This window comes from Thermobia domestica, chromosome 2 (genome assembly GCF_964235325.1).
Source record: "Thermobia domestica chromosome 2, izTheDome1.hap1.1, whole genome shotgun sequence".
NCBI classification, from domain to species: Eukaryota; Metazoa; Arthropoda; class Insecta; order Zygentoma; family Lepismatidae; genus Thermobia; species Thermobia domestica.
This window is the reverse complement of record NC_137455.1, coordinates 46,820,143-46,847,287: the sequence shown is the minus strand read 5'-3', so window position 1 is coordinate 46,847,287 and position 27,145 is coordinate 46,820,143. Positions and strand designations below refer to the sequence as shown.

Genomic DNA, 27,145 nt, shown 5'->3' with positions numbered 1-27,145 from the left:
GAAGCGTCAAGAACATTTTTTACATAACGACTGTGGTAACCATAATATAACTCGTGATATCTATATTTAAGGAATAGGTTAGGTTTTACAACTGATTTTAACATTTCTATTGTTTTATGCATTATAAACAAATGTTGAATTAATATTTTACTTGTAGTTACAAATTGCTACTTTATTGGTAAATAAGCTGACTGAAGCGGGAATCGAACCCGACACCCATTTAAAACGTAAATCATAGATGCTTCTCACTCTGCCACGCCGTCACTTGATAACTTTACGCGTCGTATCATATATGCAGCGAGTCGGAAACTTTAAGACGCTTTTTTAAGGCTATTTCTGGCTATTGCGTTCTCCCAGTTTGATATATTAAGACTTTAAATGTGACTACTACCTCGCGAGAGATGGCCTTGAAGTCCATTTACCAAAGTCTGCTTTCTCCTTGTTAGTGACAACGTCAGAAGGGGCAAGTGGGCGTTTGCCCTCCCGGTGGATATTTCTGTCCCCAAACTTTTGTTTTGCAAGGCAGGCCAAGTAATATAAAACTATACTTTTCAGTGTAGAAAATAATAGTTGTCTCTGCACGTTTCTCTGCCCCTCCATTCGCCCCCCAAAAATTAAGGTTGGAGTTGTTACTGGGCAGTAACTACCAACAACCATATGGCCGAGTGGAAAATTTTCCATTCATTCGCATTCCTAGCCAGAACAACCTCTAGAATTAAGAGCACAACAGAAGATGGCCTTTATTTTCACATCTCGACAGATACATCAGTGCCTCGAATAGAATCACTTCAAACTTCCACCTACCTACTTCAAAATGGGGTTCGTACAGCTTTCGACTGTTCATCCTTTTAATTATATGGTGAAGAACAGAGCAAATGAACTCAACATTACGCTTCTTTACCAGATGAAAATCTTGCAAATTTTGCGACTTACTGTCCCAGCGGCCCTTACTGTTGCTCTTTGAGACGGTTAGTTCTCAGGTCGCACCAAGGAACGCACTTTTTGCACCATATCGGAAGTACGCTTGATCCTCCGATATCTACTATCCCCGATATTGGAGGGCCCAGCAATAGCAAAGGTGCCGGTTTTGTTGCAATTCAAAATAGCGTTGATCTATTTCTTTGGCATACGGAAACCCGTTGTCGTACACCGTTTGCTTATTTTACTTTGACTATAACCAATATTGGAAAAGACATAAATGTATCCATCCGACAGCTGTAATTTTCGGAGTCATATTATCATACAGATACCAGAGCTATCCTTCCTGCGAGTCAAAGTTGCCAACCAAAGAATCCAAAATCAGCAGCTCTAAAATTTCAATAGATTTCAGTACATATCTTAAAAATTAGTAGAAAGTTATTTACCAACCTAGCTATAGGTATAGTAATGTAATTTTTGAGCTATTTATTTAAAGAAACTTTCATGATAATGTTTAATCCACTGCACTGAATTGTATATTTTATTCTAAACTAAAAGCTACACAATCTTTTTGTTAGTAAATAATTAAGATTTTAGGATAAAGTTTTAAAGAAGATAAGGAGGTTTTCTTATTTATCTCTGGTATTCCTATCATATGTCTCTACCACTTATTATTTTTTTTATTTTTTTTTTATCATTGCTCCTACTTGTTTAATCCGTATCATTGCTGCTACTTCTCCCCTTCCTTTTCCTGACTGCCGAACATGTCAACTTTTACCTTTTTCCTCATTGAACTTATAACTGGAAACGAGTAACAGTTGGAATTTGAAAACAGTCGCTTGATATTTAGTGCTTAACTTTCCATGTTTTAGTTTTCAGCAAGCTGACCGCAAAAATATACGCTCCACTACTGCATTTAAATGAGTAAGGCTTGAAATGCACCAAACGATTTTAGATAAAAGAGGAAATATTGGTTTAGAGTCTCCGTAATTTTTGTTTCTAACACTATTTCTAAAGTCACATATCTCCTACCACATTGGAGAATCATAAGAGAACTCACAACTACATTATTTATATGAATTAAATGATTCGATCTAGAGAGGAACAAATTCTTGTTTAGAAGAATCAAATTGGGAAACCAAGAAACTCGGAATCATTCAACATTGCTAAACAAACAAACAAACAAAAATCGATCTGGATGAACGAATCCTTCATCTTGGAATAGGTTGAAAGGAATCGATTCCACGTAAAGAACCAAACTACCCATTGCTACTTTAACTGTCCAGGTAATGTGCTTATTTATTAGAACTACATAGAACGGAGCTACCATTGCATATAGCAACTCCTAAGTTAACGCCATCTGATTATTACATAAAATTACATAGTGATTTAATAAGGATATATAATAGCAATTGCTTTACTTTGGAGCGTAAATTTAAGATGATTTAATATATATATATATATATATATATATATATATATATATATATATATATATATATATATATATATATATATATTACAAAAATCCAGCAGTACGTAACTTGAAAATTCAGTAGACTCACTGAAAAATTAGTAGGGCTGGCAACACACAGCATTTCCGAACTACACGCAATAGCTTCTAGATGTGTTCACACGTGTTGGAGCTGCGGTGGCTCAGTGGTAGAGCGTTCATCCTTGGTGCATAGGTTTCGGGGTTCAAACCCTGCTCCCGCCAAGTGTACTTTGTGGTGGACAAACACCGTGTGTCTGGGTTTCCTCGGGGATCTCCTGTTTCCTCCCACTTTCTTCATTTCACCATTTTCATTTATTTCTCGTCATCGCCGTCTCCTTTCGCCTAACCAGTATAAACGTGGGACGTATCACTCAAAAATTTCACCGTGTGCGTGGGTTTTCTCGGGGTTCTCCCGTTTCCTCCCACCTTCTTCATTCCACCATTTCATTCATTACTCATAATCACCGTCTCCTTTAGCCTAACCGGCATAACCGTGGGACGTAAAACTCAAAGATTTCATTTCATTTCATTTTCAAAAATTTCATTTCATTTCGTGTTCACACGTGATGCTACCTAGTGACCAAATTTGTTACCATAAAGCTGAAACGCACGTCAACTTGTGTTTACAGCCATTTTGGTTTAACACACAAGTAAAACGGTGCTTAGACAGGCTATTAGTATTCTATGTATTGACAATATTGCAGGTCCAGGTCATATAGGGGCAAAGAAGAAAATTCATGTTCAAGAGAAAAGTGAAGAGGAGCAAAAGACTGTACAGGAGGATAATGACGCGATCTGGGCAAGTGAAGAAGTAATCGAAGGAGCAGAATGTGATGATTTCTCGGATCCTAGAGACGAACCGGAGTACAGTATCAAGTATAAACAGGCTGTCACCTCTGAAGACATGTTTCTGCAGGTAGGCCGACCAAATTTTAATTTTTCCACAACTTAGGTAAGAAAAAAATTCCATAAACTGTTACATAACTTTTTTGAAATTTTATTGAAATATCAGGCAGAAATATTTACTCGGATATAAAATACGAAAGTATGAAGAATGTATGATGATATTAACATACTATTTGTCATACACCTATATTACAATTTTCGTAATTATTATTGTGAATCGACGTAAGTCGCATATTACTTGAGATAGAGGGTACTGTACCGCCTTTGTTTTCATGTAATTAATTTAACAATTAATGTAAGTGCCTTTATGTCATACAGTTCAATCGGGTATTGGATATCTTGATTGGTTGTCGAACTGGCATCGCATTATTATACAGCCTACCCCAACACTGACGTCCTTCTTGTTGCCTTACCATCTTACCAGTTCCTGAAAGTTATACATGCGTTTTGGCAGTTTACTTAATTCAAATTGTCTGACAAGAAAGTACTATCATGAACAAAGAGATACAGCGCCATTTTTTGTCTTGGTATAATCGTCCGTGAAACACTTTTTGTAAGGTTAAGATATTTAATTCGAAGAACCTAATGAATTCAGTTTGCAAAATTAGAACCTTGAATGATCATTTTGCGTATGACGTTAGCTTATCATGGTAGTAAAAGTTCATTACGCACAGAATTTATTCTTTCTTCACTGTTGTATTGTGTCAATATGTTTGAAATAGAAAACTTGGAGATTGCGTTTTTAATCACCTCTTCCTCGTTGAATTTTAACTTCTACAAATGTAAGAAGCTGTTTGAGTTCATCTGTCACTTGTACTGGAGTTCACGACGTTCCGACTAACAATCCACCTGCTCGGCGGGACCTGTCACTGAGGATTTTCTTCCGAGCATTGTTTCTCTTCGCGAATGTGGTTTTATCGCGAGTTTTGTTGGCCATCACCTTGGACACTGTCCCTTGCGATACACTCCATCCTGTTGCCAATTTCGTGACACTCGTACCACATAACCATGCGTCAACAATTTACCCTCTTTAAAAATTGCTCATTTTACACAATCACGATCTGTCCAATTCACTACACACATCTGTTCTACTGCTCTTTACTTAGTGCGGAGTTAGCCCTGGCACAACAGCGGGAATCTGTCATCATTACCTGACTGTTGCGAGCCCAGACATCTGATGTATTTCCAACTAAAAGTGTTTTCATTAAATTGATAAGTACCTGTGTATTGCTATATATAGCGGTGATCCCTTATTCTAAAATTACACGAAATAAAGAGCATCTTATAGACACTGCTTCATAAAATATTTCCAAGTCTGTTCTACTATTTAAAGAAAAAAGGAGAAGCAGAGGAACTTTATACTTTCTGAGTTTTGTATCTTGAAAAATATGAAAGATTTGGTGAGATCTACGAGTGACTCTATTTACTATTACTAGGTCTTCTACATATTACATAAACGAGCAATAAATGACTGTATTTTGTTGATTTGCCAAATTACCCTCAAAATTACGTTGGGCCGTTTTTGCATTTCCAATACCCAACGCAAATTCGTGTTGTAAAGACGATCAAGAACAAGTACACCACATGAAAGATTTAGGGTGTGTGGCATGATTTTTGTCAATTAAAATTGAAACTGGAAGTGGTTGTAAATTTCTTAGTAGAGAAATTAAAGTAAAGATGGAACATTATTTTTGGGACTCTTAATTAATTTTTAAAATACAGCTTCTTGCTATCTATTATCGTTTTTACTCTATAGCGGCCAACATTGTACCGGAAGTGGTTGATTTCTGCTATTTCCGGTTTAAATAGAGAGTTGAGAGATAAGATGGTAGGTCTACCTATTCTTAGAACGCTAAATCGATTTTTTTTATGTTTCTCGCTATTTCTTATAGTTTTTGCTCTATGTAGATCATCATTGTAACCAGTAGTTGTAGTAGACTTGTATCACGTCCGGTTTTAGTAGAGAGTTAAGGATAAAGCTGGAGTGTCTTAGAAAACTTAACTGACTCCAGGAAATAATTTCTCGCCATTTATTATCACTTTTGCTATATAGTGATCAACGTGAAAAACGGAAATATTTTATTTCTACCGCTGTTGGTGCATTGATCAACTCCGTCAATAGAATCAATTCCTAACTTTAAAGCCTCTATATACTGTCCGAAATTGATGGTGATTCATCAAGTGGTTCTTGACCCTAGTAGCAAAATCGGTTGACCCAGCGTTGGGGAAAAGGTGGCGATGCGACATACCAACGGTGGTCCAACGTCAGATTTGGCCACTTTGGCAACCATTTCCTAACCAAAAGAGCGGTTCCCCGATATTTAACCAACGCTGAAGTAACGTATTTCTTGGTTGGAAAAACAATCAATTCTAGTATCGTTGCATGGAGGTCGGGAGAATAGTTGGTTTGGCAAGCAGAGATTTAGCCAACGTAAATTTTTTCCACTATAGGCTCGCAACGAACTTCAGCCACCATTTTGACCAAATCCCACTCAATCTCCAACAGTGGGCCAACCAACCTTGCTACTAGGGGAGATTTTTCGACTCCCTGACACACGGAAAGACAAGGTAGATACATGAATGAGTTTTGAGTGGTAAACCGAACTCTTTAAAAATTACTCATTTAGTCTTCAAGTAAGCAGCTGTATGGAGAGTATGAAAGGACACTATTTTCAAGTTAACGTTCTATAGTGGATGAAAGTATCACTACATTAGTTCGTGAGGATGGACCTCAGTCATGAACAAGAACAAAGCATTGATTTTTCTTATAGAAGTTCAACTAACTTCGGTCATTTGAACTACCAGTCATAGACGAAATATTACTATTGAAGTCCTAATTTCGATTTCGGATGGTGAATCAAGTTGAATCCTTGGTTGACAAGGCGTTAAATGACCTTTTATTTATTTATTTATTTATTTATTTATTTATTTATTTATTAAGGAAAGATTAAATATTGGAAAAGTAGTTGTAAAAATAATAAAAGTTCCCTTACAGCACAACTTGGATCTACTTCCTTTAAAACTACTTCCCAAATTAACCAAAACTCTAACGTTTTCAGATAAAATGAAAAAAATGGATCAACCCGAATTATTTTGGACGTTGTTTTTTCTTACGTTTTGAGTTGGATTAGCCCGAAATATTTCCTATTGTTATGAGCTCTTTCCTCTGATTCAGTGGTATAACGGCTCGTTGGTCTAGGGGTATGATTCCTGCTTTGGGTGCGAGAGGTCCCGGCTTCAAATCCCGGACGAGCCCACTACAAATTTTGCCTTCCCCACTGATATAGTAGCTAACATGTGTGCATTTGGTGTATGGGATCCCGGGTTCAATTCCCGGTGGGAGAACCTTTGGCTCTGTCCTTGATGCTTCTGTGTTCGTGTCCCTATCGTTCTAGGTTACTGGATAAAGAAGGAAAACGAGTAAAACTAAGCAGAAAAACTAGTAATAATTAGTTAAACAAATTTTTAAAAAAGTGGCTAGCACGTATGCCTTTCTGCTTATGGTTCCGGGTTCGAATCCTAGTGACAAACCACAGAAACTTAATTTCACAGTCGTTCACCTTCGTTAATCATTCGTCTGTTTAAGCATAAGGGATGTAATTGCAAGTGTGCGCTTTATGCAGAACAAGTGATTTTGCCATGTTGACATGACGCGAGGTAGGAATAATTAGGGTAGAGTCGGGTCAGCTTAGGGTTAGGGAAGTGTGGACCCATTTTGTTAAAATTAACAGGTGTAATTGCTTGTATTGCTATGTATTCTATCAGTTCCTACGAATATTCTACATAAAGTGCACTCTTACCGATGTAATTGTGGGACGTTAAGCTGATAAAGAATCCTAATGAATGACTCTTTAATCTCGATTGAAACGTATTACCCTGTAATTTGTTAATTTAACACCAAGTAAAGAGTGTTGTAAGAAATCTTGTTCCATTCTTCAGTGATATCGCAACTAGGGAGCATAGCATTACTTTTTTTTCACGTGGTGTATTAAATTGTACTTTTGCTTTCGTTCTTCAATATGACGACTAAAGCAGACTTGCCAACCATACGATTCGATAATATAAAATTTAATGCTATGTATATGATGGTGCCCCTACGATAATAGGTGAAAATACGATAATTGTAGAACGCACACTTTTTTGTAGTTTATGAATGTGCAAATAAATTGTAGATGTGCATTAAATAATTATAAAACACACTATAGTTATTCCCGCTAAAATAAATCAATAACGATTTGAGAATTGGGAAGTGACAACCCTGCATCTAATTCAAGTACGTTTACGAAAGGATAGAAATATTGTAGTTGTTCAGAGTAGTATTAATAAAAATTTTAGAAAAGTGAGAACAGTGACGTCATTTTGGAGTTCGAAATTGAAGATTGCTAGATAAGTTTATTATATATTATTGTTATTAGTAGTAGTAGCAGTGGCGTATTTAGGGGGGTGGCTTCCGGGCTTAAGCCCCCCCCGAAATCTTACTTAATATAGTAAAATAAATGAAATATCTTGCAGAATTTTCACATTTCCAGGCAAATCCCCCGCCGAAAGTTAGCAAAGCCCCTCCCGAAACAAAATCATTAATACGCCACTGAGTAGTAGTATACTTGTTTCTACAATTATCACATGCAGTGTTTCTTTCAAAAAATGTTTCGGGGTGGGGGACACAATATTCGAAAAGTCACATATTATTTCCACACGGTACTATTCTATTTGTTATCACTTGTTATATTATAGATATATTATTTTTGTTTCCTCCGGGGGCACTCAGTGCTCCAGGGAACAGTGTCCCCCCAAAAAAAAATATGTCTGGAAGAAGCACTGATCATGCGCATCACGAATATACGATAATTTTAAAGAGGAAAATGAATAATTTTGTTCTCTACGGTTGGCAACTCTGGTCTAAAGATTTTTATGAAACAACATTTTTAGAGCATATCTCATTCTATGTTTGTAATTAATGTGTTTTTAACTGTGCCCGAAATAGCGCGGAATAAAAAGAGTTTCTCCAAATTTAGGTGTAAATGATAACAGTAGTTAACAAAGGTTTTGTTACATAAAAGGAAATACCTGTTCTTAAAGGAACTTTTTGCGCTGAATTCGAATATGCACTCGGTTTTTCTCCATCACGTACGATTTTCCCGTAACAGAGGGATTTTCGGGAAAATCCCTCAATAATTTCCCTTTTCGCTTATTTTACACCCCAAGATCTTGTCCCCTTGCATATACTAACATAGAAATTATACCTAAGTATACTTTGATTCATATTTAACAAACCCTCCAAGTTTCGTAATAATCGCTTTATTCTTTCTAGAGAAATAAATATGTTTGTATGTGTACTGTGTGTACTGTTTATTGCACCTTATAGTAATGCTTTCAGATTTCTTAAGTTGAGGTAAAACGTTTTGCTTTATTACCACAAACACATATATAAAATATAATACAATATAATTTACAAGTGTGACAATTTACAATAAACAATAATACAAATGTACCAAAAGGTCATGAAAAGACAATCAAAACTATCACAATATATGAAACTTCCATTGGGTTACAAAAACGTACACTACTTCCTTCTTTTGTAAGAAATATTGCATTCTCTAACAAGACCCCAACAATAATCCCCCATCATTGAAGGATCCCATCGTCCCTGGTACCTTTTCTCCATTGCCATTATATCTTGGTGGAATCTTTCCCCCTGTTCGTCGCTGAGAGCACCTAGGTTAGCAGGAAAGAAGCTGAGGTGGGAGTGCAAAAAGTGGATTTTTAAAGACATCCTACAACCCAACTCTTTGTATTTCTGTATCATGTCCTGTACGATTTCTGTGTAACTCTCAGCTTTGTTATTGCCCAGAAAGTTGCGCACAACACACTTAAATGCTGTCCAGGCAGCTAGCTCAGCACTGTTTAACTTGCTGTCAAAGCTATCATCAAGCATTAATTTCCTAATTTGGGGACCAATAAACACTCCCGCTGAAATCACTCAGGTTAGGGAACTTATCTCGCAAATACTTGAAACCTTCACCAGATGTGTCCATGGCTTTGACAAAGTTTTTCATAAGTCCTAACTTGATATGAAGTGGCGGTAGTAATATCTTATTAGGATCTACCAAAGGAGCGTATTTGACGTTGCATTCTCCAGGTACGTAATTCACTCTAGGTTTCCATTCCTTCACTTCATAATGTTTGTCATCAGCTCGGCTATCCCATAAACATAAAAAACATTGGTACTTCGTGTAACCGCACTGCAGTCCTAATAAAATACCAACTACCTTGAGATCACAACATATTTGCCAACAATGGTCCTTGTAATTTATAAGATTTAGCAAAGTTGACATGGTGTCATAGGATTCCTTAATCTTCACTGAGTGCGCAAGTGGTATAGAAGGTTTTTTTTATTTCCATTATGTAAAAGGATAGCTTTAAGGCTGACCTTTGACGCGTCGATAAATAACCTCCATTCTTCTGGAACGTAAGGAATTCCTAGCTCCGCCATCAACCCATTTATATCCGTACATACGCACACATTATCTTGCATTGAGAAATAGCTTGAAAATTGAACATGCCTTTTCCTGTACACTGATATGTTCGTTTCTGCATCCAATAAGTTCCACTGCTGGAGCCTTGATCCCAGAAGTTCCGCCTCTTGTTTTGTCAGGTGCAAATCACGGACTAGGTCATTAAGTTCACATTGCTATCAGGTGCAATAAACAGTGCACACAGTATACATACAAATATATTTATTTCTCTAGAAAGAACAAAGCGATTTTTACGAAACTTTTAGGGTTTATTAAATATAAATCAAGGTATACTTAGGTATAATTTCTATGTTACTATATGTAAGGGGACAGGAGCTAGGGGAATAAAATATCTGAAAAAGGGAAATTTTTTAGGGAATTTCCCGAAAATCCCTCTGTTACGGGAAAACTGTACGTGATGGAGAGAAACCGAGTGCATATTCGAATTCAGCGCAAAAAGTTCCTTTAAGATCAGGTGATTTTTCTCATGTAACAAACAAAAAGTTTAAATTTGTTAACTAGTGTAATTAGAACTTATTATGAAATGATACATTAGGTGTATGATATATTTAAAATATAAAACTTTTAAAAAAAAAAAATTTTCGGAATTTTTTTCTGCATAAAAGTTGTTCATTAACTAGATAATAATAGGTAAGTAAAGTAGGAGATAATAGTAAGTAGTAAGTAGATAAGTAAAAAAAAAGTAGAAAGAAAAAAGAGATCCCTTGGATTTGTTGATCTTGGGTTTTAGTGAACAAAATTTTCCAATTAACGTAAACTTATGTCATTTAACGAAAATGAACTTTTTAATAGTTTGATTTGTAATAATAATTTTAAAATAATGAAGTACGCGGGTCTTTCTTCAAGTGTAAAAATGGCGGATTGCGCCTGTGGGTGGAGATACTGGGTCTCCAATCAATGTCAATTGAACCTGTGACTCTCGAAGTACCCACATAGCTTGGCCGCCAAGTGCAGCCTTTCGCGTACGGTATTTATAACACACGTTGCGCACTCATACTGCGCATTACTTCCTCATGTATTGCATTCAAGTCATCTTGTAACTAGTGGCGCAACAATATAAAGGGCAAATAAGGCGAGTTGCATAAGTGGGGTTTTGTTGCTATGCTACTGTTAAGTGGATGCACTATTCATACAAAACTGAGTAATATTACGATAATGGCGTACTCAAGAAAGGAGTAGTTTCCGAGTTTTAAAGCCCCTTCTAACAGGTTTTCGGAAAATTATCATATTAAGGTATTATACAAGAATTGTCCGTAACCTGAAAGGATATGAAATTAGATGTTTGAACCACTCATTTCATTAAATATGAACAGCACAGTTTAGGTATAGGGCCTGCATAGGAATATTTATATTAGGGAGCGGTGTAAATAAATGGAGTGGATGATAAGATCTCCCGATTGGTATCAGTAGCATCATTTCAGATTTTGACAGAGGGGAAGGGAGCATGATTGTCCACCGACATAAGAGTTTTACGTTTTTTATTGGTATATCAGAATACTATTTATTAAAAAGCATTATTATGTTTATCAAACTGAGAGGGTACAATGGACCCCTGCCTTTCCCCAAATGACGCCTCTGATTGGTATAGTTTGTTTCTTCAATCGAAGTGCAGTTCGTGTATAAAGGATGCAGCCTTCTTCGTATGGTGGCTTGTGCCATAAATAACTCATCGTCTGCAGGAGCTTGTGGGAAACACCACCGATAACTAAATGGCCAACCAGAACCCTCATTTCAAACAATTGACAGCCGCACCAGAACCCTCATTTCAAACAATTGACAGCCGCTTGTCAAGTCCACGGAGGTACTGTATCACAGTTCCAAACGCAGTACTTTTCAGTTAGTGACATTTCCTCACATCTGCTTTATATTAACCATAATCTTGGGAATGGGAAGAAAGAATAGATACAATGGGCGTGAAGACATTGCAATCCCGCAAAATACGGTCAAAAAGGCATGAAGGGAGGAAGAGATACTGTTGTAAAATTCAGAATGGAAAGTTAAAATACATTTTCAGAACTACATTTCTATTGAGTGAACACACTATAGCCTATGTCATCTTCAGTTTTTTTTTTTTTTTTTTTTTTTTTTTGTTAAAATGCTAATAATATTGTAGGTAGAGTTAATATACTTGCATTTTTATCTGAACATTATTCATTATTGGTTTATTTTCGTGCTTTCTTTTTTTCTAATTAACATGCATCTGAACCGAAAGTTAAAGAAGATTTTTTTTTTTTTAGGTGGAAATGTATCATATCAACACATAAATTAAGTTTTGATCAGACGCTATTTATCTTCTTGCGTTTTTTTACTAGGCGTAAGCTAATGTTTAATATATTTTTCGCATTTTGGAGGTTCTGGCTTTAAATCCCATTTTGACCAAGGTTTTTCCAGTTCTATCAGGCGATTGCCGGGATGATATCCTTAAGTATATAACTTTAAATACATATTTCATTTTTTTAAAATTTGTTTTAATTTATTTATTTGAAGTTACACATAGGCAATTCACAAATTCGACTTACGTAAATGTTTTCGGAACGCATTACTTACTTAAGTTGAGGAATTAGTGTCTTCTTTAACATTGGGGCCGCGGAGGCTCATGTCAGTAGTGGAGCGTTCTGCTGCATGGGGTCCCTGGTTCGATCCGAGCTCGCGCCAAGTGAGCGTTTTGCGGACAGACACTGCGTGCCCGTGTGCATGGATTTCCTCGGGTTCTCTCGTTTCCTTTCACTTTCTTCATTCCACCATTTCATTCATTTCTTATCATCACCGTCTCCTTTAGCCTAGCCGGTATAACCGTGGGACATAAAACTCAAAGATTTCATTTCTTTAAACATTATCGTAGTTGGTAAACCATACCATCATATTTTTGCTTTATACGAAGGGAGAACCCCGCGCAAGAGTCTTGCAGTTTTTGCAAGAGTCTTGCATGCAAGACCAAGACCAAGACCAAGAATGCCGATGCAAGACCAAGACCAAGACTCTTGTGTAAGAGTCTTGCGAAAGTACCGGCTCAGTGGTAGAGCGTTCACCTCTGGTGCTGGGGTCTGTGGTTCGATCCCAGCTTGCACCATGTGAGTTTTTTTGGTGAGTGCCTAGGTTTTCTCGGGGTTTTCCCGTTTCCTCTTACTTTCTTCATTCCACCATTTTATTCATTTCTCATCATCACCATCTCCCTTAGCCTCGGTGCATAATCGTGGCACGTTAAAATAGATATTACATCATTTCAAAACATATTAGCGGTGTTCTTTTTCTAAAACTAAAGAGAAATGTAGTGTTGAACATCAGTAATTCCGTACACCATAGGTGCCGACTACATGGGTATGGCTTTGGCTCCAAGGATCAAGTATCCGTTAGAAAGTTTAATGTGTGCTCAAAAAATTAATATCGAATTAACATTTTCGTGGCATTGACATAAACTTAGTGTATGTGACCGCAAGTTTGATTTCATGGGTTGGTACTTATACGTTGAATAATTGTTTATATATTTTTTAATAATTTGAATAATTGTTTTTACTTTTAGCCTCTTCAGGTATATGTAGAGTTGCCATAATTTTTTGATCCAAAATACGAACAAGCCTAAAATGATGACCCATCATAGATAAGGTGCCAAAACAAAAAAATAAATATTTTGAAATTCCTTACCTAAAAATCACCCTTTTAGGTTATCACATAATTGTTTGCTGTAATTCTTAAAACACTGTTGGAAACTATGTTTTATAATTTTTTTCATTAACATGTATATAATAAATCATGCCATTAGATTACGTATATCAAATCCAGTGGCGTATTTAGGGGGGTGGCTTCCGGACTTAAGCCCCCCCCGAAATCTTACTTAGTATAGTAAAGTAAATGAAATATCTTGCAGAATTTTTGAATTTCCAGGCAAAGCCCCCCCCGCAAAATAGCAAAGCCCCTCCCGAAACAAAATCGTAAATACGCCACTGATCAAATCTAACCAAAAGAACCCTGGAATGGAAAAATGAGACACTTTTTAAAAACATAACCTACTTTACTAATAGTAACTAAAATATAGACCTAAGTTATATGATGAAAACACAATTCTTTTCGCCTGAGATTTTAGTGATTTCCGACTCGGAAAATTTCGGGCAGCTCCAAAAGCTGTCAAATACGTACATTTTCCTATTTCATGCTTTGTACGATACGAACACGGACCCAAAATACAAACAGTCCGTACAAAATACGTTCATATGGCAACCCTAGGTATATGGCCCACTAGGATTGAGCGATATAACATTATACAACAAAAAATCTATATATATAAAAGAGAACGTACAAATCCTTTGTCCGCTCATCACGCTAATACGGCTGAACCAATTTCTTTTATTTTTGGGGGGTTATTAGGATTTGGACCCTAGATGGTTTTTATCATATCACTTTAATTTTCAATTACCAGTGTCTTGAGATAATTGACCATTCAGGTGTCCATTACGTACAAATCCTTTGTTAGTTCATCATAGGTATAAAAATAAACGTATTTATATGCAACCCGCATGACCGTGTCACTCGGCGGGTTAACATACATGACAGGCGTTATAGTGGTTTTTATCATATCACTTGAAAGCGAAAAAGTAAAAATTATCTAAGTAACAAAGTTTATTGCGTTCGGGGGTGACCGCAGCGAAGCGGGGCGGGTTAACATAAATGACAGGCGATATAATGTTAACATTTACTGCAATCTTCTATGGTTTTTATCATATCACTTGAAAGCGAAAAAGTAAAAATTATCTAAGTAACAAAGTTTATTGCGTTCCGGGGTGACCGCAGCGAAGCGGGGTGAACGCTGCTAGTAATCCATATTCACAAGTGAGAGTGATTTTGTACAGGTATTTCAAATAATTTGGAGTTTGATGCTGTGATTTTGTATTTCTAATATAGGTCAAAAGTATTTCTATAAATTGAGTTTACACAAAAGACATGGACAGTTGAGTCGTTTTCAGTTTTTACTCAAATTATACTAAAATATTAAGAGGTTTGATTATAATCGTTATTATTTTAGTTTTTTTCTCTCTTTTTTGGCCAATATTGCTAACATATCATCATCATAGCTATTCTGCCATTATTGGCAGGTCACTTATTGCAACTCAGAAGCTTCGATATACGGTGGTCCTCAGCTAGTCTCTTCGTCTTGACGTAGCAATTTTCTGTTTTAATACTTTTTTTCAACTAGTCTCCTTTGCCCCTTCCCTCTCTTTCCTTCCACCATATCCTCTAGCATGACCCTCATAATAAAGTTCCTCCTCAGCCAATGTCCCAACCAGCTCCTTTTCCTCCTCTTAATTACATCTAAAATTCTTCTTTTCTCCCCTACTGCTACAATTTCTAACACATTCTCATCGTTTTTCGTTCAGCCCAGCTAATCCTCTCCTTTTTTCGAAAGCCTCCAACATTTTTTTTTTTCATCGATTTTGCGTAATGTCCATGTTTCTCTCCCATAGAGTATATATTGGAATCAGTAAAATAAAATCTCAATATTTAAATGTAAGTTTGTTCAATACAGAGATTAGCTAATCTTGGTTGAAAATTAAAAATATATATATATATATATCTGACGCCTTTGAAGTGTAAAAATAATATAGCAATTCATGATATTTCAGTAATCTATGCCGTCTTGATTTTCTTTCATGCGTCTCTCCAATTTGGGAACCAGTGGAGTATTGAATCTGTTAAAAAAAATTCTATAAACAGATTACGAAACATTGTAATTTATCTTATACGGTAAGTAGTGAAGTGTGAGGACCCATTTAAAAAAAATAAAGGTTATCGCCTATGTTGTACACTATCATCATACTTACACGAACGTAAACTATATTACATTTAGGACATACATTGTATTTCCGTTACTATTGGCGTATTGTAGAATTTATCCAGAGTAAAATTTATCTATGAAAAGCATAAGATTTCTTAAAAGTAAGACTTGCAAGACTCTTGCATCAAGACCAAGACCAAGACTGGATATGCAAGACCAAGACCAAAGGTTCCAGTGCAAGACCAAGAATAAGACTGGTTGTGCAAGACCAACACCACCCGGATCTTGATCTTGGTCTTGGTCTTGCATTTGCTCATCACTAAAAGAAACCATTCTTTTGTTCTAAAATATTTTTGTTTTCTTCTTTTCAAAGTTCTTTCAATTGAATTCAAAGTACTCTCCATTAGATGCGATGCACTCTTCCAGTCTTCTTTCCTATTGGCTGAAGCACCTCTGGAACTCTTCAACTTTGATATCGTCCAGTGCCCTCTCAAAGCTCTTTTTATAGCCTCTACATCATCAAAACGCTTCCCATTTAGATTTTTATTTCATTCTCGGGAACAGAAAAAAGTTTGAAGCACTTTCGATCTGATTTTTCAAGTCCTGGCTCAAATTAGGACTTTTTAAAAATCTTATGTGAGCAGAGTAGGCGAGGAACAAACTTAGCGGTAACACATCTTCTGATAGGGCCGCGGTGGCTCAGTGGTAGAGCGTTCACCTCTGGTGCTAGGGGTCCCGGGTTCAATCCCAGTCCCTGCCAAGTGAACTTATGTGGTGGACAAACACCGTGTACGTGGGTTTTCTCGGGGTTCTCCCGTTTCCTCCCACTTTCTTCATTCCACCATTTCATTCATTACTCATCATCACCGTCTCCTTTAGCCTAACCGGCATAACTGTGGGACGTAAAACTCAAAGATTTCATTTTTACATCTCCTGATGATGAGATGATGAAGGGCGCCCAGAACGAGCATGATCTTTAACACTCATCTCAACACGTTTTAAGAGCTAAAAGAACTTCGAAAACTTCCGTGCGCCTCATTAACATCCTTCTTGAAAGCCTGTTGAAATTTCGTAAGCTTCGTTGCCAATTTTTCAAGCTGAAAGCAAAATTTCACTCTTTGTTCCTTCAAATCTATCGTAACGATTTCGCAGGCGGCAAAGAGAGCAGTTGAAAAAACCAACACTGCGATCAAACGATACTCTCTTACCCAGACGCCCCTTGGGCATCTGATTTGGGAATGTCCCTACTAGACTCGCCTAGCGGGAGAAATCTCTACTATGCTTAGGAACGGTCAAGCGCCTTCAATCTGGTTTCTTTTAGGTCTTCCTTGTATAATATCTACAATATGTAGAAAGTATGGCCCAGTGTTAAATTACACCTGAAACACGTTATATTGATGATTCCGACTACTTCACGGAAGAAATTAACTTGCTACAACAATACTTGCATGTTGAGAAACAAGATCTTGTAACAAATTGGCAAGAGCAATATTCCTCGATAGTTATCATAGTTTATATTATTCTTTTATTTAAATGCTAGTAAAGTAGTACTAAGACTTGCTCTAATTTGGAGTAATTTCTTCTTACTGTGGTTTAGAGTATGGGATGATCTGTCTGAATGAAATTAATATTGGTTGTAGTTCACGGTTTCGCAAAAAGATGTCACTCGTGCATTGCTCTTTCCTACCACCTGCAGGGCAATCCCTGTACTATGTTTATACAACTATGCATGGCATTCTCATCTTCAATTTTTAAAAAAAATCTTTTTACTTTTCTTTTTCTTCCATAGGAATACTTGCAAATCATATCTATTAAATAAGTTAACTGTTCTGCTTGTAGGACGAGCAAGATATTTATCGCTATGTAAATTTTATTTGATCAGTCATTAAGATTAACATAAACATTTCTAACGTTTATTAAAATAATCAGAATTTTTAACTTGCATAAGCGGGACGCAATGAATCGGAGAGGAGAGGAGTAAATCTCTTATTTTTAGATTGCATTTTGGGAGCCAGCAATGTTTTCAAGTTACAAAATATACAAATAATGGATTGAAAAGCTCCATCATCAAAAGCATTTAAAAGTTCCAGGGACGGCCTACAAATTCCCAGTGAGTGTTCGTACCATACAAAAAATAGCTCTATACACAATCATTTTAACAGAAGACAGTAGAATTTGCTGTGGCCATTTTCATTTTGAATGGCATTTACAGGACACTGTTCACGTTTGCTTAAAAACGGAACATTTAGGCGTCTAGTTTAAGAGTCAGAAGAAACCAAAATAAAGGGATTGTCCCGCCTAAAACGGGAAGTCTGATCACACGTAATATAATTTTGTTTCATTCACCATTCAGTCAAATTTCCCATGTATTTTTAACATGTATTTATTGTTGCAATAACGAAAGAATGTTATGACCTAGTATGAATATTCAATATAGAAAAAAAGAAAGAAATTGAGAAAATGATTGAGCATTTATAAGCCTATTTGTCACTCATAGTCTACTAAAAACATCGAAAGCATGTTTTACAAAAAATAAGACAATTATGTGCATGTTAGCAGATAGCCTAATAAATGACAGTGTGAAAATTTAGAATAATATCTTAGGTAGAGACTATAAGTGGAACCTGAAAGCACTTTGCGCTTTTCCTATCCGAGAGTGAGAGTGTGAGCGTTGATAGGTCATCATATTCAATTTAGTATACTTATATATATAAATAACGTGTGTGTTTCTGATTTTCGCAAAGGAGTCGCCTAGAGCTACTAAATGTGGTACACAGATCTTCACCAGATCTAATCACGTACGAAGATATTTTTATTTTAATGTTGCTAGGCTAAGCTTGCTCACGCTCGATTCAATTACGTGTAAATCTTGCTTCAGGATTTCATTCAATTCTCTGTTTTGATTAAAGCGGCTTTAAATTCTCACCTGGATCTTAACACGATGATGGAACAGTGGCGTGACATATTAGGACCCTTGTGGAGATTGAGAAATGGGTGTGACAATTAACCTCCTCAGAATGTTGACAATAGGACCCAATTTTGATTTGTCAGATGAGCACCATTCTCTACCTCAATTAATTGTATGCAAATTTCGATTTATAGGAGAGTTTATTCTCATTTCGTGGGCCATATAAAATTCCAATGTTAGTGTATACATACATCAGTCCGTTCGTTACTTCACATGATAATTCTTAAGTTTTGAAAGCAATTTTTTGAATTCATTTTTTTTAACAATAGACACCTAGAAAGATTATCTTAGCCGAGTTCGTTAATGGAGTCAATGCGTTAACATCTTCATAGTAAATGGTGACTTTAACGGTAGATATCTATATCCCATATCGCGTGTTCTTCTTTACTGTATTTATCAGAATTTTATTTTTCTTTGTCAGATGGAGAAAAGAAACCAGGTAGACTTACACATAAAGTGCGAACAAACATTCGGTTGATAAAGCTGTTTGTTAGCTGGCAATATTTTGTGTATTATAACCAAATATTTTATTTCCCTTTGTATTTCATCATCATCATCATAGTCATTCTGCCATTATTGGCAGGTCACTTGCCGCAACTGAGAAGCTTTCATTCTTCACGGTCTTTCGCTAACCTGTTTCGATATCGTCCATGAATTATAATTTCCTTCTACCTCTCCCTCTCTTCTCTGCCACCATACCCTCTATCACGTTACTCGTGATACAGTTCCAGGTTGGTATATCATTGCCTACCCAGTAGGCGGGGGAGGGGGAATAGTGACAAAGTTACCTTTTATAAAATAATGAGAAAGTTTAACATTAGAAGCAGCATATACGTCATGGTTAGGTTGTACAAACAACAATAGATAAAATCTACCACTTAACAATATATTCTTTTAGACCAGCGTTTCCCAACCGGTGTGCCGCGGCATACTGGTGTGCCGTGAATGAATCGCTGGTGTGCCGCGAGGAGTCGAAACAAAATTATTAATTTTATAGAAATCAAATTGCAGAACGTAGGGAAAAATGTATATTTGTATTTCACATTACTCTGAACCTCTACTATGAATCTACAATTTTAAATTTCATACCGGGTTACTGTTCTGTACATTTCTAATGTTGAAAAAAGTATTTGTTATCATTGTTATGAGCATTAGTGTTTCTTTATTGTTGCAGGCTATTTCGTAACTTAAAAATTTAAAATATTGAATCCTTCGACAAATTACCTACATTTGTGTTTTAAAAGTAAAAGAGATTTGTTTGTTCGTTATTTAGTGATCTTCCTTCTTAGTAAAAGGTTGGATACAGTTTTTAAAAAGAAAAGCGTATTTTTAGAAACCTGAGTCCAATATTTCATTACAATTATTTTCTATTTTTAAATTAGAATGAAAAATAAGCATAATGATTTACCAAGGGGGAAAAACAGTGAAAGAGCTTTCTTCTCTGTGAGGAGAGGAGATCAATAATCACAGAAAAAATACCACTGTGTTTTATATTTACAAATAATAATATCTATAAGTGTGCCGCGAGAATCCAGGTAACATCCGTAGTGTGCCGCAAGTTGGAAAAGGTTGGGAAACGCTGCTTTAGACATACAGTACGTAAATAAATAAACAATTCATTCAGTAGAATAAAATTATCAATTGTTTTCAGCAAACGATATATCCATTAAAAAATATTTTTTCTTGGTTTTCTCGAAAACCACGCATGAGAATTTCCTCTCAAAACTCATCTCATTTTGTTTAGCTCGATGTGATCTATTGATTAATATATTGTATGTCTTATCTTTACACAATGTTATAATTAAAGAAAAATAAAGTGCTACGATCAATCGTAATTCGGCGTTATATGTATGTCGTTAGCCATACTGAGTATTGTCTTCTTTGCTAGTGTCATAATAAGAAGCTTGACGAGGGTATTTCAGTATCATTTTTATCTTATTAGCTGACATAGTTATTACACAGCGTCAGTGTTTAGATTTACGTACAAAACAAAAGTCTATTTTCTCGAAAAAAGCTACACATGAAGATGTTGTTAAAATTGTGTTGTTAAAATTCGAATAATAAGTCTTTAATCGAATATACGAATAATGGCTTCTTCGAATATTCGTTATTCGGATATTTGACCAAAAATTCTTTATTCGAATAATTATTTCGATACCGAATAACTTCTCGAACGGTTATCCGATGACGAATATTCATTCGAATAACGAATAATTTTAACAGCAATAATTTATACTCACCTGTACCCAGCCCAAAAATTTAGGGGGGGGCGGTAGAAGTTAGGGGGCCCGACCCAATCATATTATACTTCATCACCATATTATAGTTCACTTGCAAGCCTACCGTGAAATTCTATGGGGGCCAGCCAATATTTAGTGGGGGGCGGCTCCCTTGCCCCCCGTGGATACGGGCCTGCCTGTACCCTTTTATTCAGTTCAATGAGATGTATCTATTGGTATAGCCTACATATCTCATCTTTGAGCATTGGTGGACATCGTATCCGTAGGTTTTCTCGGGTTACTCCCTTTTCCTCCCACATTCTTATTCCGCCAATTTTTCCATCATCATTCCCTTACCTTAGTCATCAGCTCCTTTAGCCCAAAAGGCATACTCGTGGGACGTTAAACTGAAAGATTTCATTTCATCCTTTTTTTTTTTTGCCAAACGCAAATAAGAATGTAAAGAATTAAATGACCCTTTATGATTTTCTATTTTACTTTATTTATTTATTTATTTATTTAATTACGGGGTAGAACAAGGATTGTATATGTGATTTGTTGTTTGCAAAGAATAGACAATATTGGTTTTTGTACGTACACCAGTGATATTTAATGATGACATACCTGACCTGATAAGAGATTCGTAGCCTTGTCCTCATTTGTCTTGTGTGTAAATAGAGCGCTCCGCACCCAAAAATATACCTGTTCATCTAAGTCATTCTTCATGTTTCATTTATCTCCAGTACTAAAGTTGTAACATGGCAATTTGCCTTGCAAGATTAGCGAGACACTGAATACTTAAAATATTTTCAAGTCCATGTGACGAAGAATTTCTCCCTTTTAATAATATCTTGGTCGCTGAATTGTAAATGATCTGATTTACATGTGGTCGTGGAAGGTGATGCTATATGTGGCATTGAACTCATTCTTTTGCTCCCAGAATCTGCTAAGATGATGAGGTCAATTCCTTTGGAGTGTATATAACTGGAAGTAACCATTAATTTGTTTGGCAACATCTTCTACCTCCGAGGCCTCACCTCTCATACGTTGGTTTTAGCCATAGTCATTTATTTAAGACCAACGAATATCATCCCCTCTAGCAAATGCAGTGGAAGTTGCTAAGGGTCGATTTTCTCTCTGTGTGTCTTTGTATGTTTTCTTGACATGGTGAAACGAAATCTACAATGAAATGATATCTTTCAGTTTAACGTCCCACGATTAAGCACTTTAGACTAAGGGAGATAGATGATTAAAGGAAGTGAATGATGATGGAAGAATTGGTGGAACACTTAGTTTTGTAAGTGTAATTTCAGTATTTGTGATTTCATGGCTACTAAATCTATACCAACCATGGTGCAGGACTGGCTGCAGAAGGCAAAGATGTTTTCATTTGTCCCACAAGTTCCATGTAGTATCGATTTTTTTTTAAGGCACAGTACAGTGACACTGTTTCTTTATCTTCTTATGGACTAAAACTTTTCATTTTGGAACTTCATTTCAACTTTGAAGATTATCGCTTTTACATTTTATCTCTTTATATTCATCTTGCACTTTGGTTATTCTTTTGTTTGTTTGTTTGTTTGTTTGTTTCAGCCATGTTGTGTAGTAATGTTTGAGTTCGTATAATACAGACGATGTAAACAGTTGCAAGATTTATTACAGGTTTCTAGTAGTATCCTAGACTTGGCATAATTACCTGCACGTGTTGGTAAATACGCCACTTTGTAACACTTTTTTCCTTTCACCTTGGGTACAAAATAGTCAGTCGCATCATTGCCACATTTTTTTTCTATACGCAGAAAAGGCTACTCTCAACACACACGTGCTGTTCTTTGTGTTTCATGAAAATTAAGGCAATAAAAAGTACAAAATCCTTAATATGGCATATTTACCTGCACCTACCTTATTTTCACTTTTATTTTTAGAAAAAAAAAATTATAGAACTAGATAGATTGTTTTTATAAGAGAAAGAGTACAGATAAAGTGTAAGATCAAATTTCCATGGTACATTAATCATTTTCTTGTTAAACTAGTATAGTTTTATTTGAAAAAAAAATGTATAGTGAGTTTTGGGAAGGGGGCCCGGAATCCTCCGTGGGTACGCTCCTGTGCACAATACACAATATCTTACCGATGGCCAAAGTTCCTGAATGCAGAATAGCAAGAGTGAATGAAACGATGGCAATACCGATAATCAATATATATAATTATAATAACTATCAAAATTGTATAAAATGTGTTGGAATCGAAAGATCTAGTAGGCTGAATTGTTTTGTTTTAATAGCCAGAAGGCAAAGGCCAATCATTGTTGCAACAAAAGGTCCCGAGCAGAAGCAGATTTTGGGATGGCTAATAGGGCAACCGCCCCAGGCCCCGCGCTTAGGGAGGCCCCGGGGTCCGTACGTTTTCGTCCAAGAAGTAGATACAAAAGCACATCACATACATACGTACACACACACACACACACACACACACACACATATATATATATATATATATATATATATATATATATATATATATATATATATATATATATATATACAGGGTGGTAAGTAACTCCACCGACAAACTTTGGGAGGTGATTTGTTATATGAAATGAAAGAAAAAAGTTCTTATAAACATAGGTCGAAAAACGTCTCATTTCAGAGTTCTGAACCGCCGAAAATTCGAAAAATCATGTTTCGAAACGCCCTGCCTTAGAAACTGTAGGACCTACAACAAGCGGTTGAAGGAATTAAATAGGAACAAGTATGCGAACTATCTAAATATCCATGTTTTACCATCCGAGGTATAGGCATAACTGTAAAAAGGAAATTGAGGTATAGGGATACTCCTTTAAGTACTAATAACGCGTTCGTTTCGCCGATAACGGAGGATGTTAAAACATGGATATTTAGATAGTTCGCGTACTAGTTCCTTTGTAATTCCTTAAACTGCTTGCGATCGGTCCTGTAGTTTCTAAGGCAGAGCGTTTCGAAACGTGAATTTTCGAATTTTCGGCGGTTCATAACTCTGAAAGGAGACGTTTTTCGTCCCATGTTTATTAGAACTTTTTTCTTTCATTTCATATATGGAATCACCTCCCAAAGTTTGTCGGTGGAGTTACCTACCACCCTGTATATATATACTGTAGGTCAAAAAAGGAGAAGTATAAAGAAATAAAGATCAAAATGAATTGCATTATATCGTAAATTGCGTTACATAAATTACAAAAGGAATGGCGAATTCGTACATCAAATTAAAAGATTGAAATTAAACAAATGGTTGCAATCTCTTATTGTCATAAATGACAATATTTTATTAATGAAACAGTAGATATTTTTGTAACGATATAATTATTTAACTGTGAACAATCAAGAGTATTGAGTTCAAAACCAGACATAGTAGGTTAACTTATCTGTGTAACAAATAATTTTTAGGTTCACTCAATGCTAAGCCAATTATAACAGAAATAAGCTGAGTACTTAAACATTCAGATATTTGCCTGTCACTTCCAGAGACCTCCTAATATCATGTTACATGCAAAATAGACAGTTAAAGTTCTCTGTAGTCATACTTTACCTTGGTGTATATTTCGCTTGGTTTTAACAAATTATTATTTATAATTGACAGAAATTCCTCACTTTTATCAAGAGAAGGCAGATATGTGACTTATCTAGACCAAAACTCTTGTTTGGCTATATGGTTAATGTACACATCTTTGGGAAAGCCGGGTTCGAGTCCCGGTAGGAGCTCATGTGGTTGGAATCTCATATTAAGCTGTAGGTCCACTTTTTATATAGCTTCGCTGATGAAAGAGACGATAAACTGATCAATCATTGTCTAGACCAGTTTTTGTTGGCACTCTCGCATTTCTAGTTGAAAAGTTTTTACTGAAAAGTTCAATCATTGTGCTAAATTAATTATAGAGATTATGTGCCTTAATTTAAAAATCGGGCAAAATATGTTGTTTTAAATCTTTATTTATTTATTTATATTTTGTGGTCTCAAAACGGGACAATTCCGAATGTGGACGTATGGTTACCCTAATTGTGGAAGCTAGTGTAGGTAAATGGGTAAGAATCGCGCCTCCTCTATGCGTTATCTACACCTCTGAATTTTCTCATGGTTAATTATATTTTTCGGTTTCCTCGGGATGTCAGGTAGATACAACAATATTTAAAAAAAAAAAAATGTACTCCACAGGTAGGCCTTGATGTCGATACCTAAACCATATTAACCAATCGTCTATCGTCTTCACAGCCCACAAAAATTGAGGGGCGAAAGGTATATAACTTCATGTATCCTGTAGATACTACAATTACTATTATAGATATAAATAGTACTTGTTTTGCGATGCGCAACCTTTTTGTACAGATTTTATTGCGATTTCTCTAGCTATTTTTAAGGAAATTAGTTTACCAAAATTCCGTTGTACTCGTATATGATATATTTACCTTGTCTTTTTGTGTGTCCGTCCGTACGGAAGACAAAAATCTCCAGAACCACTTGATGGACCACCGTCAGTATTAGTCAGGATGTAGACGTTCAAAGGTTAAGAATGGGATTAACGTTAATCACTAGAGAACAAAAACGGTGATAGGTAGCGAGAAGGGTTTTCTGCAATCGATTAAGCATCTGATATAATACATTTTATCTCCAATCCCTCAACTAAATAGAAAGTGGTAGAAATATACTTCCTCTTCCAGTTTCAATGCGGTGGACAACATGTATCCGTGGGTTTTCTCGGAGTGCTTCCGTTTCCTCCCACATTTCATTCTCAAAACTCTTCCATCATCATTCACTTGCCTTAATCATCCATTTCCTTTAGTCTGAAGGGCATAATTGTGGGACGTTAAACTGAAAGATTTCATTTCATTTTTCCAGTTTCAATAAATATCACACCATATAAACAAAACTCCATCACGTGGTGTACAAGTGGCTCTGTACTACTTTGTTTTTGTGTTTAGAAATGAAGTTTTCAGTTTGAACCGATTTGAATATTGAAACAAGAGAACATGATATTCATTTAAACGGTAATGCAATTAATAGATATCCGGAGTTATTAATTTCTTCCAGTTTAGATTTCGACGTTTCCTTTCGCTGTCAATAAGGCTAGCATATGGTTAATACCATTGGCGTCTCTGGCATGTAAAATTTTGGGGGGGGGGGCATCAAAGGAAATGATCTAACTGCTAGTGAGTATCTAAATAAATTAAATTAAAATATAATATTGAATATTTCGTATTTCAAAATATTGCGGGGACGCGTCCCCCGCCAGAGACGCCCATGGTTAATACCAGCACTTTGTTTCTCAGAGAAAAATGCGCTGGGTATACATTCTTTTAATCAGTGATGTAATGGGGTATATAGGGAGTATACGACGTATACCCACCTTAATTTTTTATAGTCCAGCGTATACTCACCTTAAATTTATGAAAGAATAAGTGTATATTGGGGTGCGTATACGCCAAGTAGTGTTGCTTATACACTATACTTTTGAAAACGATCGAGCATATACCTACCAAAAATTCTTGCATTACACCATTGCTTTTAACATGCCACATTGTGTTTCGAAATAGTTACTTCATAGTTGTAAGATCGATGTTTGATACTTTTCTTTGTTGTACGAAGTTGGTGAATGTACGTCTTCTTTATCTTGATGTCTTTGCAGATGGGCAACAAGACGCCTGCAACAGCTAGTTGCGAAGACATGGTCATCAGCATCGTTTTGAAGGGCGAAACAATGGCCACTATCAATCTGAACGTGACCAAGAAACGGCTGGATGTGAGGGCACGTAAGCATCGCCTAGGCTTACCTCTCCCACATCCCGTGGACCCAAACACGAGCAAAGCCGAGTGGGATGAGAAGGCAGAGACTCTGATCGTGACACTCAGGATGGACAGAGAATTTGATTTCGTGAACTTCTGAAGAGCAAAAGTATTGGAAAATGTTTGGACAAAGTGATATTCTACTTGAGGAAAGTATATAAATTTAAAAGTTTTGCTAATTTTTTCTCAAGTATTTTGGTCAAATAAACAAATAAAGTGCAATCTGTAAATACACATATGTTGCTCAAGATTCTTTCTTCTCATTTTTGTGCTTCACGATATTTACGTACAGACAGAGTGGACGAACACCATGTACTGTGAATTTTCTTGGCACTGGCATTTCCTTCCAATTAATCATTCATAATGTGATCTTTCAAATAGAAACAAATTGAGTGGTTACAGTGACGAGCTCCTCGGTGAGGATGCCTGCACCCCAGTTGTCCCCAAACATGTTGTAGGCCTATTGTAATGTAAACCAAACCACTTTATCGTAACAGCTCTTTGTGGCCTCACCCACTCCAA

General features: G+C 36.1%; 1 protein-coding gene across 1 annotated transcript in view; it reads left to right on the top strand.

Moving 5' to 3' along the window:
• The window catches only part of Dnaaf6 (Dynein axonemal assembly factor 6), a 56,067-nt gene extending 29,210 nt beyond the window's left edge, over positions 1 to 26,857 (top strand). Inside the window, exons 3-4 of the mRNA XM_081740834.1 lie at positions 3,118 to 3,329; positions 26,466 to 26,857. Coding sequence (XP_081596960.1) covers positions 3,118 to 3,329; positions 26,466 to 26,723 — 470 coding nt within the window. The 3' untranslated portion in view covers positions 26,724 to 26,857. The remainder of the gene's footprint in view (positions 1 to 3,117; positions 3,330 to 26,465) is intronic.
• Positions 26,858 to 27,145: the final 288 nt, after the last annotated feature.